This window comes from Myxocyprinus asiaticus, chromosome 13 (genome assembly GCF_019703515.2).
Source record: "Myxocyprinus asiaticus isolate MX2 ecotype Aquarium Trade chromosome 13, UBuf_Myxa_2, whole genome shotgun sequence".
NCBI lineage: Eukaryota > Metazoa > Chordata > Actinopteri > Cypriniformes > Catostomidae > Myxocyprinus > Myxocyprinus asiaticus.
This window is the reverse complement of record NC_059356.1, coordinates 8,400,980-8,415,764: the sequence shown is the minus strand read 5'-3', so window position 1 is coordinate 8,415,764 and position 14,785 is coordinate 8,400,980. Positions and strand designations below refer to the sequence as shown.

At 38.2% G+C, this 14,785-nt stretch overlaps 1 protein-coding gene across 1 annotated transcript in view; it reads right to left on the bottom strand.

Moving 5' to 3' along the window:
* The window catches only part of LOC127450379 (Na(+)/H(+) exchange regulatory cofactor NHE-RF1-like), an 81,675-nt gene that overhangs the window by 23,141 nt on the left and 43,749 nt on the right, over positions 1–14,785 (bottom strand). The window contains exon 3 of the mRNA XM_051714464.1: positions 4,626–4,779. Within this exon, the coding sequence (XP_051570424.1) occupies positions 4,626–4,779 (154 nt within the window). The remainder of the gene's footprint in view (positions 1–4,625; positions 4,780–14,785) is intronic.

Genomic DNA, 14,785 nt, shown 5'->3' with positions numbered 1-14,785 from the left:
CTGAAACAAGTTAGCGGGCAAACACAGCACGCTGCAGCCATGGAAGCCAGCAATACGTCTAGCTAACATTGACAGAGTTATAGAAAATCCACGTGAGCTGGTTTATCATTTGCAAACAATAAAAACATTGCAAACGTATACATTAGCTGATCAAGTTACAGTGTAAGGCTCGTCGCTTGTCGTTGTCAGTTTGCTCCTTCCTGTTGCGTGTCCTCAACCTGGCAAACCGCGTGAGCTTCCAGTCTGGGAAGGAGGGGGCGGGGGAGACAACTCTCTCCAATATTTTGAATTTGGACTGCAGTACCCATTTTAACCCTCTGGGGTCGACGGACGCGCTGGCGCGTCCTGCTGGATGAGGTGAATGGAACAGATGTAGTGTGTATAAAAAAGTTCTGATAAAATGTGATATCAGTGAGAGCAGCTAATGAAATGTTTCCATTACTGGTGATGCCAAATGATTGGCCAGTAAATAAAATGTGTAAACAGTATGTTTCCATTCACCTCATAACAGCAGAAACAACTTAAAATACATTTTTGGGCATACAGATACAGTTGTGCTCAAAAGTTTGCATACCCTGGCAGAAATTGTGAAATTTTGGCATTGATTTGTAAATTATGACTGATCATGCAAAAAAACTGTCTTTTGTTTAAGGATAGTGATCATATGAAGCCATTTATTATCACATAGTTGTTTGGCTCCTTTTAAAATCATAATGGTAACAGAAATCACCCAAATGGCCCTGATCAAAAGTTTACATACCCTTGAATGTTTGGCCTTGTTACAGACACACAAGGTGACACACACAGGTTTAAATGGCAATTAAAGATTAATTTCCCACACCTGTGGCTTTTTAAATTGCAATTAGTGTCTGTGTATAAATAGTCAATGAGTTTGTTAGCTCTCTCGTGGATGCACTGAGCAAGCTAGATACTGAGCCATGGGGAGCAGAAAAGAACTGTCAAAAGACCTGCGTAACAAGGTAATGGAACTTTATAAAGATGGAAAAGGATATAAAAAGATATCCAAAGCCTTGAAAATGCCAGTCAGTATTGTTCAATCACTTATTAAGAAGTGGAAAATTTGGGGATCTCTTGATACCAAGCCAAGGTCAGGTAGACCAAGAAAGATTTCAGCCACAACTGCCAGAAGAATTGTTCAGGATACAAAAAAAAAACCCACAGGTAAACTCAGGAGAAATACAGGCTGCTCTGGAAAAAGACGGTGTGGTTGTTTCAAAGAGCACAATACGACGATACTTGAACATAAATGAGCTGCATGGTCGAGTTGCCAGAAAGAAGCCAATGCCACAAAAAAGCCCGGTTACAATATGCCTGACAACACCTTGACACGTCTCACAGCTTCTGGCACACTGTAATTTGGAGTGACGAGACCAAAATAGAGCTTTATGGTCACAACCATAAGCGCTATGTTTGGAGAGGGGTCAACAAGTAATGTGATCAGTCATATTTTCAAAATCAATGCCAAAATTTCACAATTTCTGCCAGGGTACGCAAACGTCACTGTCTCCGCGAGCATCTTTCTGAAACACGTCACAAAAATGAACTGAAACTCCGTGAATACTTTTCACACAAACGTGAAACATATGTCTAAAGAAAACTTAAAATGTCTACTTTTAAATAAAACAATTCAAATTTAAAACAAATATTCTCATGCAATGTAATCTGTATGAAACAAAGCGATGTACAGTTTCTCCTGGTTCAGATAATTATCGCTAATGTGATCACACCCACCAGCAGAGCGAGCTATTCATATGGTAATGTGCTGAGGCGATCAATGCAAACGGTAAATGCCCCTGACAATGCCTTAAAAAGCATCAAGTTCATTCACTTTTCTGCGCGTTTGGAAGATGGCACGCTACACAGGTGAGGAAGAGTTCACATTTTCCTCAGAAGAAGAGTGGGACTCCGATGAACGTTTGCATTTTGAAGAGCGACTTGATCAGGCCGAGGATACAATTTCAGATGAGTAAGTCTTTATTACATATTAGTTGACATGCTATTTTATATAAACATGTACATATTATACTAGTTGGACTATTTTCAGACTTGCCAGCCAGTATTCAGAGTATTGCAATTTGAAATATGTCCTAATCGGCAAGTTTTAGTTTCAGCTAAAGCAGGTATTTAAATTGTATGCTGTATGATATAAATATGATATGTAATATGATATAAAAATAATATGAATGTTTAGATTATATTTTAACTAGTGTTTATGCTGCCTCATTATCATCAATGAAACTTGTGCTTGCAAATATCTGTTCGGGTGTAAATGTGTAAAATGTGCTGTAAATATGCCCATATTAGAAAATCAGCATATTAGAATGATTTCTGAAGGATCATGTGACACTGAAGACTGCAGTAATGATGCTGAAATTTCAGCTTTGATCACAGGAATAAATTGCATTTTACAATATAGTCAAATAGAAAAGTTATTTTAAATTGTAAAAATATTTCACAATATCACTGTTTTTGCTGTATTTTGGATCAAATAAATGCAGTCTTGGTGAGCAGAAGAGACTTCTTTTAAAAACATTAAAAAATCTTACTGATTTAAAACTTTTAAATGGTAGTGTAGATCTACAGTTTTTAAGTAAAGTCTTTATGTAAAGAAAATGTATAGTCAGATTACTTCTTTTAACTTAAACTTGATTTTGTGAATAAGCTACAAATAATACATTCAATCATTAAGTCTCCTCACATTCATTCTCTCTCAGGGGAGGGGTCTTTGTCTCCTCAGGTGTGAATCACATCAATATTCATGATCATCCATGCCTCCTCGCATATGGACTTTCTAACACTAAAAGTGTCTTACAAAAGTTAAATGACTATATTGTTTTGTATGAATGAGTGATCAGGATGGTTTTCACATCATTTTTGTAGCAAAAACTCTAGGCTACAAGATCCAGTTCTTAAAAGTCTTGTGAATAAATGTTTAGTATTTGTTATATGGCCTTATTTCAGTGACTTAAAAAAAAAAATCAAAAACCACGCATAAACATTATTTTCTCAAAAATACAAATATGTACATACATGTTGTTCACATATTATTGTAGCCGAGTTTGTGCTGAATACAGTGTTATCAGACTTTAATATGTTTTTAAGCAACTGAAAAAAGCACAAATGTCAAGGCATGTCAAAACTTCCCCAGAGGGTTAAACACTTGATGTCAATGTTACATATTGCTCCTTTAAGCACAATGTTTAAAAAATGAAGTTGAATTAACATGGACTGAAGAATATAGCATCAATTAACAACATCAGAGCTCATGCTAGGGCTGTCTTTTGGTAATAATCAATTCATCTTTGAAGAAACTTAGTGAGATTTTGACTTCCAGAACCTACTGTTGTGTTCTTTTAGAATGATTATTAGGTCATGACATAATTGTCCTGCGACTCCAGACTGATTAGTCACATGGCATTTATGGCTCAGATGATTGGCAGATAAAAAGGGGCCAGAAGTGAATGCCAATGAGTAAAATTTGCTTTGTGTTTGGGTCCGGATCACAGAGTGAGTGTTTATGAATGTACATGATCCCTAACATATAACCAAACTGAAGCTGGAAATGGTTACAAACAGCTACCCCTAGGGGTTAAAGATGGTAGGATGCAGCAAAACACTAGTTCCTACCAATGACACCCCACTGACACCAGTTCCTTCCAATAACATGTCAATGATGTATCATACAGAACTACACAACCTTCATACAAACAATAGCACATTGCAGTCTTTAAAATTCATAGTAATCATTTCACACATAATATTTGATAATAGTTTTCAAACTGACTTAAAATACACTTGTACTTGTTGAGGACAGGAACCCCAGAATGCATGTGGGTCAAAAACATATGACCAAGATATTTCTGCTGTATTTTTCAAAGGAAGTTGTCTTATCATCTGACACTCCAGGAATTTCTCTACTAAGGTGTCTACTTTGATCATGTGAACACATATTTTTAACATTGAGTTTGCTAGCTTGATGACTGCATTATATACGTATGTCACAGGTTTAGTTCTGTGTTGGTCGCCACTTGTTAAATCGTGTTCTTGACGCGAAACCAGTTGAGAACCAATGCTATAGTGGACCTTAAGGCCCCTGCTTGTCACAGGGCCCGGGACAATGTTGACAGATGTAGTGTGTATAAAGAAGTTCTGATAAAATGTGATATCAGTGAGAGCAGCTAATGAAATGTTTCCATTACTGGTGATGCCAAATGACTGGCCAGTAAATAAAATGTGTAAACAGTATGTTTCCATTCACTCATGACTAATCGTGTTGCGCAAAACACAAACACACACACTTTTGGTTTCCATAGCTGCAGCTGGCACTGTGCTCTCACTTGGAGAGATCTTTGGCCTGGGGCAACAAAACGAGATGGACAGACAAAATTGTGTTCTGATTGTCTTGATAAGAAATGACAACAGCGCAAAGAGAGACTTGAGTGAAACCAGTCACATATGCCTGACTGACGATTCTGCATCAGACGCCATCTAGAGGCAGTAAGGAGTATGAATGCTTAAAATCTGTTAAATGAGCTTACACACGCTCTTCTCGACAAAGCAGACTCGTTTCACTTTATATTTTGTCTCAAATGAGAGTTTTGTACCTGTGATGTGCTCTGCAGTGGGTGTCACCCGACACTTCCTGAAGAAAGCATCTGTGTCTGGATCTACAACTAAAAGAGCTGTCTCATCTCCACCGGCTTTAATAGCAGCAACCACCTCTGAATGCTGCTTGCCTTCCACTGGAACTCCATTCACCTGCAAATAAAGAGAGACATTTGAACACATGTAAGACTGACTAAGTGTTAAAAACATTACTGGAACTATTCAGGATGAAATAGTATACTAGCATGTTGGAAATGCTACTTTGAGACTGTAGTTTATCAAGCTACGTTACAAGTTCAAGCTTTGAAAAGAGCAGAGCAACATTACAAGAAAAACATGACTACGCTACTGCTACTACACTGACCCTTTTACAGTGGGCAATACCTTTTTAAATATATAACTGATGATATACTATTATTTAATCACAGTTGCATTGTTTGAACCAATATGACAAAAAACAGCAATGTATCATCACGCTACACTGCTACTGTACTTTTTGGAAAAAGTAGCTTGCTACTGAAAAAATCTACTCTTTTTTTAAAACAGCTAAGCTATGTTTACGACTAGCTATCATCAGGTTTAAATATTAGCATACTAGTGTGTTGGAAATGCTACTTTGAAACTGTAGTTTATCAAAGCTAAGTTACAGTCAAGCTACTCTTTTGAAAAAGAGTAACTAAAAGAGTAACGCAGCTAATTGTTGCAAAATGTAGCTTGCTACTGGAAAAAGCTAGACTGTTTTGAAAACGGCTAAGCTACTGTCACACTTAGCTGTTGAAAAATTACTGGGGCCAGTTGCACCAGCCATACATACAGTATGTTACAACTTAGCCTAGTTGTGGCGTAAATGGGCACTAAGTCACAATTTACGCACTACTATATATTTGAGCGTTGCACCATTAAACTTAGGTAGGATGTAACCCTACGTAGGAACTAAATAATTACGGAACCCTCCAACCAGGTGTAACGATTGGAATAAAAAAAGCAGTCTGATTTAATGACATCAATAAGCTCATGTTTTGCGTGACAGACTTCAATCCTTTAGACACGTACGATTATGTTGATATTTACACTCGTTGACATTTACGAGAGAGAATATTATGTAAAAAAAGAAAAAAAAAACTTGCTTCTAGCGGCTCTTCGGCATGAAACCAATCCAACAGTTCACTTTCTGGAGTGTGTCAAGATTCATCACATACAAAATATATAGGATATTAAAATGAATAAATGTCAATTTTTCTAACCTGTTGTATTAGTATTTTTTTATTGCCCCTTACTAATTTTAGACACAGTTCCAGAATAATGTTATTTACATAAGCTAAATATACTATTTATTAAATCTACGTTTATTACGTGTTGTATTTCAATGGGAATATAATTTATTACAGCTGACAGTTACGTGAGCAAACAAGGTTTGAACATCAACCGTAACAAGATAAAACTAAAATGCACGGCTTTTTAACACTTCTGTGTACAAATCTGAAGGCTGTTTATTGGATAAATAAGGGTAAACGTCATATTATGTGACTATGCATTACTTTACAGAGAGCTTACGACCAATTAGTTAAGTCTTGCCTTAAGAACAGGTGGTGCAACCAAATTAAGCACTGACTTAGTTACAAACTAACTAGTAGTTACTAAGCCCTTAGTGTGAACTTTACGTTCCAACTTAAGCGAGAACTTACAGAAAGTTGGTGCAATCCTACCCTGCAGCTATCTTCATTAAGAAACACTAGCATACTAGCATGTTGGAGATGATACTTTGAAACTGTAGCTTATCAAGATAAGTAGTTACAGTAAAGCTAAATTTTGTCTAAACTGCTACTTGTTGGAAAAAGTAGTTCATTACTGGATAAGTTAGACTGTTTTGAAAACAGCTATTGTCAAGCTCCTAAAAAATGTATTTACATTAGTGGTATTGCTACTTGTTATCAGCAATTCTCTACTGTATACTGCCTACCTTTTTTTTTAAATAGTATATTTACCAAATTGTGTTTTTTACTATGTTTTTTAAAGTTCAAACTCCTAATTAATTGTAATTAAATACTTCACATTTATTTTTAATATACATACATCATTTCAAGATAACTTGATTCAATTTGATGGAATTATGTCACACAATTGAAATGCGTAAATCTTAAAAACAGACTGTTTTGAGTGTATAATGGAGGGATATCCACCGCGTCACCTTTGGACGTTACCCTGAAATCTATTTTTAACAGATGAATTATTCACATCTGCATTGTTCCAACAAAGAGAGTGTTTATCAAAGCAATCATTCATTTTTCAATATTATCAGTCTCGTTTCCTGCAGACCAAGGGAAGGATATCCTGTACCGTTTATTCTCAAACATTCATGAGTTAAGACATACACACACGGTCGCCAAGAACCATGAGAGAAGTTTGTCTGAACTGAATGTCAAGGCCAAATCTGAATCTAGGCCTGATTTGGGTAGATTTGGTAAATTTTGGAGGAAAAAAATTAAGAAATTTTGAAATAAAGAAATAAATAAAATAAATGGATAAGAAATGTACTAATGTACAATCACTTTAGGTGGCACTCATTTAAATGGATTGTTCACCCAAAATGAGAACCAGTGGCATCTGACCAGTGACAATGGAGTCAAACCTTGTGCAACAAGATTTCTGAGCTTCAACAGACTTGAACATTTTCAGTGAAGAATTGCTTAAATAAGTCTGTTCCTCCCACAAAGCTATAAGATGTAGTACATAAGTCGTATGGACTACTTTTATGGTGCTTTTTCCCCCTTTTTACTGCTTAACAGCATCAGTCCCCATTCACTTTTATTGTATGGAAAAGACAGAATGTTTGTAAAGTCTCTAAAGTAAAGTCTAAGTCTCTAAGAATGTTTAGGTGTGTTAAGAGCTGCTCTGGGAACAGCTCTATCTGTCTATATGTGGAATGAAGGTGTGTATGTTAGTCTAGTTCATTACTAGAGAGGAAACAATGTGCTCTCAGCAGCAGGAACAATAGCTGCCTGTCCAACACAAAGAGTGCAGCTCACAGCAGGAGCACTGGAGGCCCCACTGGGACAACAAAGAACCCTCCATTCCTCCCTCTCTCCTCCCTCTGCTTCCTCCCCTGCCTTTACACATTCGCTGGTGGGCTTTCTGTAGTCCTCAGTCCGGATGAAGGGGCCTAACTCGAATGCAGCAAGAATAACAACTCACACAAGAACAGGAGAGTGCTGAAAGACCCCCACAATCTGAATTAAGTGAACACTTTACAGAATGTTGAATATATAGTGGAGATGACAAATTAGTAGGTTTTGTTTCGGCATACTAGATCTGCTTAGGCTGCTGCTGTACCATTAGACATATACACTACCGGTCAAAAGTTTTGAAACACTTACTCATTCTTTATTATATATATATATATATATATATATATATATATATTTTTTTTTTTTTTTTTTTCACATTTAGAATAATAGTAAAGTCATCAAAACTGTGGAATAACATAAATGGAACTATGGGAATTATGTTGTGACTAAACAAAATCCAAAATAAATCAAAACTGTGTTATATTTTAGCGTCATCAAAGTAGTCACCCTTTGCCTAGAATTTGCAGACATGTACTCTTGACATTTTCTCAACCAACTTCTTGAGGTATCACCCTGGGATGATTTTTACAGTATTGAAGGAGTTCCCATCTATTATTGGCTGCTTTTCTTTATTATTTGGTCCAAGTCATCAATTTCAAAAACTTTTTATTTTTTTTATTTCATTTTATTTTTATAATGAAATAAATTAATATGGTGGCACAATTATATTTTTGTCTACAAAACTAATTTCAAACATTTAAGCATAGAGATCAAAAGATCAAAAGATTTTTAAGATCATGAGAAACATTTCAGTCAAGCGTTTCAAAACTTTTGACTGATAGTGTATATATTCTCCTTCAAGCAGATCTAGACAAGTGCTTCTGGGGAGGAGGAGGGTTTAAAAAAAAAATCTTGTAGCGTGCTGCAGTGAAACCGTCTTACATGCAAATTACTAAAGCAGTCTAAATGTTAGACAAAGAGAGAGAATGCAAGCTGACTGGCTAACAGATTACATGTCAAATATTCTCACGTAGCCAGACCTTTGAGTAAAATGGCAAAAGTTAATGTAAGTGGAAATGTAAAGCAACCAATCACAGTTGGTTTTGTCATTACATGCCATTTGGGGCAGGGCTATCTGAGATAAATTATATCATAATAAAAGGACCGGCATGGGGGAAAAAAATGTAAAGGAATGTTCCGAGTTAAATACAAGTTAAGCTCAGTCGAAAGAATTTGTGGCATAATGTTGAATGCCACAAAAATTTATTTCGACTCGTCCATCCTTTTCTTTAACCTCTTAACATCCGGCCTCTTTTTGTGCATGAGCTTGAAAACAACATACCCAAACTAAAACTCTTCCGGTTCTTGAACCCTTTGGTCTACAAACACAAACTTGGGCTCGTTTGAAAGTAGACACTTAGAAATTTGTTATTCAAGAGTAAAAATGTAACATTATAGTATAAAACAAATAGTTAGAGCTATTCAAATATTTTGAATAGTGACCACAAATATTATTTATGAAATACTTTTTTTTTTTTTTTAATATGCAAGACTATGCGCAGTGCCCCAAAAACACATCTGATACAAAGCCACATGTCTGATGAAGGTCTGACAGAATTTTGTGGAAGTCCATATTACCAAAACTCTTTGTTCCATAATGACTTATGTAAGTGTACTTCCAAAAAAAGGCCACTTGGAGGCGCCATTAGACCACTTGTAGTAAATCCATAAACCAATTATCAAAGTGGTTCAAAACACACAATTTATTTTTCAATGAAAAAAATTACCACACAAACCAAAAAATACATGAAGATATAAATGTTATTATTATTTGGGAATATATTATAATGCATTCCACATACACTGGTGGCCAAACGTTTGGAATAATGTACAGATTTCGCTGTTTCAGAAGGAAATTGGTACTTTCATTCACCAAAGTGGCATTCAACGGATCACAAAGTATAGTCAGGACATTACTGATGTAAAAAACAGCACCATCACTATTTGAAAAAAAGGCATTTTGATCAAATCTAGACAGGCTCCATTTCCAGCAGCCATCACTCCAACACCTTATCCTTGAGTAATCATGATAAATCATTTGGTACTAGAAAATCACTTGCCATTATATCAAACACTGCTGAAAGCTGTTTGGTTCATTAAATGAAGCTTAACGTTGTCCGTGTGCTTGTTTTTGAGTTGCTACAGTATGCAATAGACTGGCATGTCTTAAGGTCAATATTAGGTCAAAAATGGCAAAAAAGAAACAGCTTTCTCTAGAAACTCATCAGTCAATCATTGTTTTGAGGGCCATACAATGCTTGAAGTTGCCAAAAAACTGAAGATTTCCTACAAAGGTGTACACTACAGTCTTCAAAGACAAAGGATAACTGGCTCTAACAAGGACAGAAAGAGATGTGGAAGGCCAGATGTACAACTAAACAAGAGGATAAGTACATCAGAGTCTCTAGTTTGAGAAATAGAAGCCTCACATGTCCTCAGCTGACAGCTTCATTGAATTCTACCCGCTCAACACCAGTTTCATGTACAACAGTAAAGAGAAGACTCAGGGGTGCAGGCCTTATGGGAAGAATTGCAAAGAAAAAGCCACTTTTGAAACAGAAAAACCAAAAGAAAAGGTTATAGTGGGCAAATAAACACTCTGGACAACAGATAATTGGAAAAGAGTGTTATGGATCTTAACCCCATTGAGCTTTTGTGGGATCAGCTAGACTGTAAGGTGCGTGAGAAGTGCCCGACAAGACAGCCAAATCTATGGCAAGTGCTACAGGAAGTGTGGGGTGAAATGTCACCCGAGTATCTGGACAAACTGACAGCTAGAATGCCAAGGATCTGCAAAGCTGTCATTGCTGCATGTGGAGGATTTTTTGATGAGAACTCTTTGAAGTAGTTTAAGAAGTTCTGAAATTTTTTTTCAAATTGTAATAGTAATTTTATATGTTATTAATGTCCTGACTATACATTGTGATCTGTTGAATGCCACTTTGGTGAATAAAAGTACCAATTTCTTTCCATAAGAGCAAAATCTGTACATTATTCCAAACTTTTGGCCTCCAGTGTATATTTATGCATTTTATAAACAATGTGAAAAGAACATTGCAATTTGAAATGTTGCAATGGAAATAAACTTTTACATACAATAAAGATGCTTCTGTTCATTTTTTCCCCATACAAATGTAAATTGTAACATTTTTCAGAGCTTTTGCTCTGCTGTTCACCCAGGGTCTTTAGCCACTGCCTCAAGCCGGGGAGCCTCGCTCTCCCTGGCTTCGATCACCATCAGTGAAGCCTGGAGCACACCTGCTCCCAATGCAAACTGAACGAAAAGCAGTGAAAAAAAGATGACTAAGTCAATGCATTGGGAGCGCATGTGCTCTAGGGTTTAACTCACGGTGAGCGAAGCCGGGGAGGGTGACTCATCTCGGCTTGAATGACATTAAAAGCGCAAACACAAACAAACATAGTCTATGGTTTTCCATGGCAGACGGATCATAGGATGCAACTGCCCTGCAAAGCATTCGGCTCCACCAGAACAGCTCTTCCATTCAAACAGTCTCGTTATTCAACAGAAGCTGCGAACAGCAGCTCTTTGTTTTTAGCAGTATTGACGGCTACCACCTTAAGTGTTTATATATATATATATATATTATCCTGTCTGTCTTCCTATGCTCCATTTTATAATTTTAATTATCACACATTTGCAAATATGTTCATATGTTCTCTTATCTAAACTTTCCACCCGGAAAGCAGTGCCAGCTGCCTCCGCGAACGGGTGCCGTTCCGGCTTCATGCCATTAGAATTCAATTTTATTTGAAAGCGAAAGAAAGAAAACTTAACTATTCAATCCAACCTCCATTTCAACCCTCAGCATGTTTCATCAGGTTCTGCCGCACAGGTGATGCCTGTCAGCCTCATTACCACGCCACAGCTTGTTTAGGGGGCGAGCTTTATTCAGCGATTGTTCCTCACCTTCTAACATGAATATCACGATTGTTTCTCCCTCCAAAGTGCCCTTCGGAGCGTGATTTATTTCATTCTGAACACAGGGGCATCATGCAACACAGAATTCCTTTCAATCGACCGATAATCTAATGACAAATTCTTTTCAAATCAACGCAGACATTTTAACGCAAGCTCGCTGCCGTGCAGCACTCGCTCTGACCATTCCACAGCACACTGCATTTATACACGGCCTCTGTCCAAACAGACACGAGCCGAATTCGGCTCCGCAAGAGGCAGATCATGCGCCGCATTCCAACTCATTCATAATCATTCTGCAACGTGTCTTGCTTCCTCTCTGCATTATTGACATATATTGACGTATATTGTACAGCAGTGGGCAGTCATACTCCTAAGGAGCAAATGACCACAACTGTATCTTTCAGTAATTATTGCAAGTCTATTTCTCCTGCATATCTGCATGCAGTACAGTGCCAAAACTTTTATTTCTCAGATCATTTTATGCTGTTTTTCACATTGTTTATTAAGATGTACTGTATTTCCCAGCACATATCTCCTGCATTTCTGTAAATCAAATCAAATCAAATTAAATCACTTTTATTGTCACACAGCCATATACACAAGTGCAATGGTGTGTGAAATTCTTGGGTGCAGTTCTGATCAATATAGCAGTCGTGACAGTGATGAGACATATACCAATTTACAATAACATCAAATTAACACAACACAATTTAAACATCTGTTATACACATAAATACACTCAACAATATACAAATAATAACATACACTGTACAGTATACAATACGCACTATATAGATACACATTATTCAATAAAAATAAAAAATAAAAAAATAAAAATATATAAAAAAAAAAGTATATATATATGTAGAATGTACAGTATTGTACTGTATTGACATTCAGGCTGTCGGTTGATAGTAAGTTGTTAAGAGAGAATATAATATAATAATAATATCATTTATGACAGTCCGGTGTGAGATATAAGAGTAAGAGTAATAAAGTGCAGTGCTGATGTATTTTGATCGTGGGAGATCAAGAGCTCAAAAGTCTGATTGCTTGGGGGAAGAAGCTGTCATGGAGTCGGCTGGTGTGGGTCCTGATGCTGTGATACCGCCTGCCTGATGGTAGCAGTGAGAACAGCCCATGGCTCGGGTGGCTGGAGTCTCTGATGATCCTCCTTTTTTCACACACCGCCTGATATATATGTCCTGGAGGGAGGGAAGCTCACCTCCGATGATGTGTCTGGCAGTTCGCACCACTCTTTGCAGTGTTTTGCAGTTGTGGGCAGTGCTATTGCCGTACCAGGCGGAGATGCAGCCAGTCAGGATGCTCTCTACAGTGCAGGTGTAGAACCGTGTGAGGATGTGGTGGTTCATTCCAAACTTCCTCAGCCGTCTCAGGAAGAAGAGGCGCTGATGAGCCTTCACAACGACTTCAGTGTGGATGGACCATGTGAGTTCCTCAGTGATGTGGACACCCAGGAACTTGAAGCTGCTGACTCTCTCCACTGGTGCTCCATTGATGGTGATGGGACTGTGTTCTCTGTCTTGCAGAGAACAAACTCTGTCTGTATGCAGTGCAGAGCTGCAACTCAGTGCATTCCAAGATAATTTGCACCTATTGCTATGCGATGCATTTCCTATGCAAGAAGTATATTGTACTACAGGTGACAGCTATACTCCTAAAGAGTGAATGGCCTAAAGTGAATCCTTCAGTGATGATTGCAAGTCCATGCATATCTGTATGCAGTACAGAGCCAAAGCTCTTATTTCACAGATCATTTTATGCTATTTTTTCACATTGTTTATGAAGCTGTACTGTATTCCCTAGCACATTTTTTCTAAAGTTTCACCTAAATATGATTATTTTGTCTTTTCTACAGCAACGCCTGAAAATGTGCCTTCCGCAAGGGTCTCACCAATATTACTTCCAGCAGGTCTCTGCGAGAACCCATTTAAATTCCTGTCACTGGATTGTTCGCAGGTTTACCTCTCACTTTCTCTATCTAGGTGTCTTTCCAAGACTTCACCATTACCTACCGAGGAGCCAAAGATGACAACCATTTTAGTTAAGACAGTACAACTGCGGTACTTCTGCCAAATGTGCTGTCCACGTGCCACAACTGCGGCGTCTTTTGGGTCATGCAGCAAACCCCCACGACACCACAAAGCAGCACAAACATGCTGTACAGTTGCCACAACTGCGGTGTCCTTCGACCATGCAAAAAAAAAAAAAAAACTCCCACCACAAAGCAGCGTAAATGTGCTGTACAGGTGCCGCAACTGCGGTGTCCTTTGGACCATGCGACAAACTCACACCACACCGCAAAGCAGCGTAAACATGATGTACTGGTGCCGCAACCGCAGTGTCCTTTGGACCATGCGACAAACTTCCACCACACCGCAAAGCAGCGCAAATGTGTTTTTTCCAGGTGCCGCAACTGTGGAACCTTTCAGGCCCTGCCACTAAATCTCCCACAAAACCGCAATCATGTTTCCTGTTTCCTCTTATGTTTTCTCTTAAGACTCGAGGGGCACAGCTCATAAATGTATACCCATCAAACCGCTATTCAGCAAGGTTCTTTTATCTGCGCCACCCACCATTTGAATGCAGTGTGGGCCCTCGTGTTCGAACGCTACGCAGGCTTTCCCATCGAATTGCAGTGTGTGCTCTCCCGTTCGAATGCAGTGTGAACCTCAGTGCATTGGTCGCAGGCTCTCCCATTCTAATCACAGGTGGGCTCTCCCATTCGAATGCAGTGTGAGATTTCACATCATTCATTCCGTGGGCTCTCCCGTCCGAAACGCAGTGTGTGCTCTCCTGTTCAAGTGTAGTGGTGGTGCAGTAATCTTAATAGCTTTTAGCTTTTCCCGTTAACCGTGGCATTGGCATTTCCTTTGCTCATGGTCTAAATGAGCCCGACACACAATAAGGTGTGCCTAAATGTGATAAACTATTTGTGCCCTATTTGATACTGCAGCCACAGTGCCCCACCAGATAATGTGCTGCAGCGCCCGCCCATGCTCGATACTGCCGCAACATTGCCCGCATACTCTCAATTATGCCATAGCATCACCCCTTTCGCATTTTGATACTA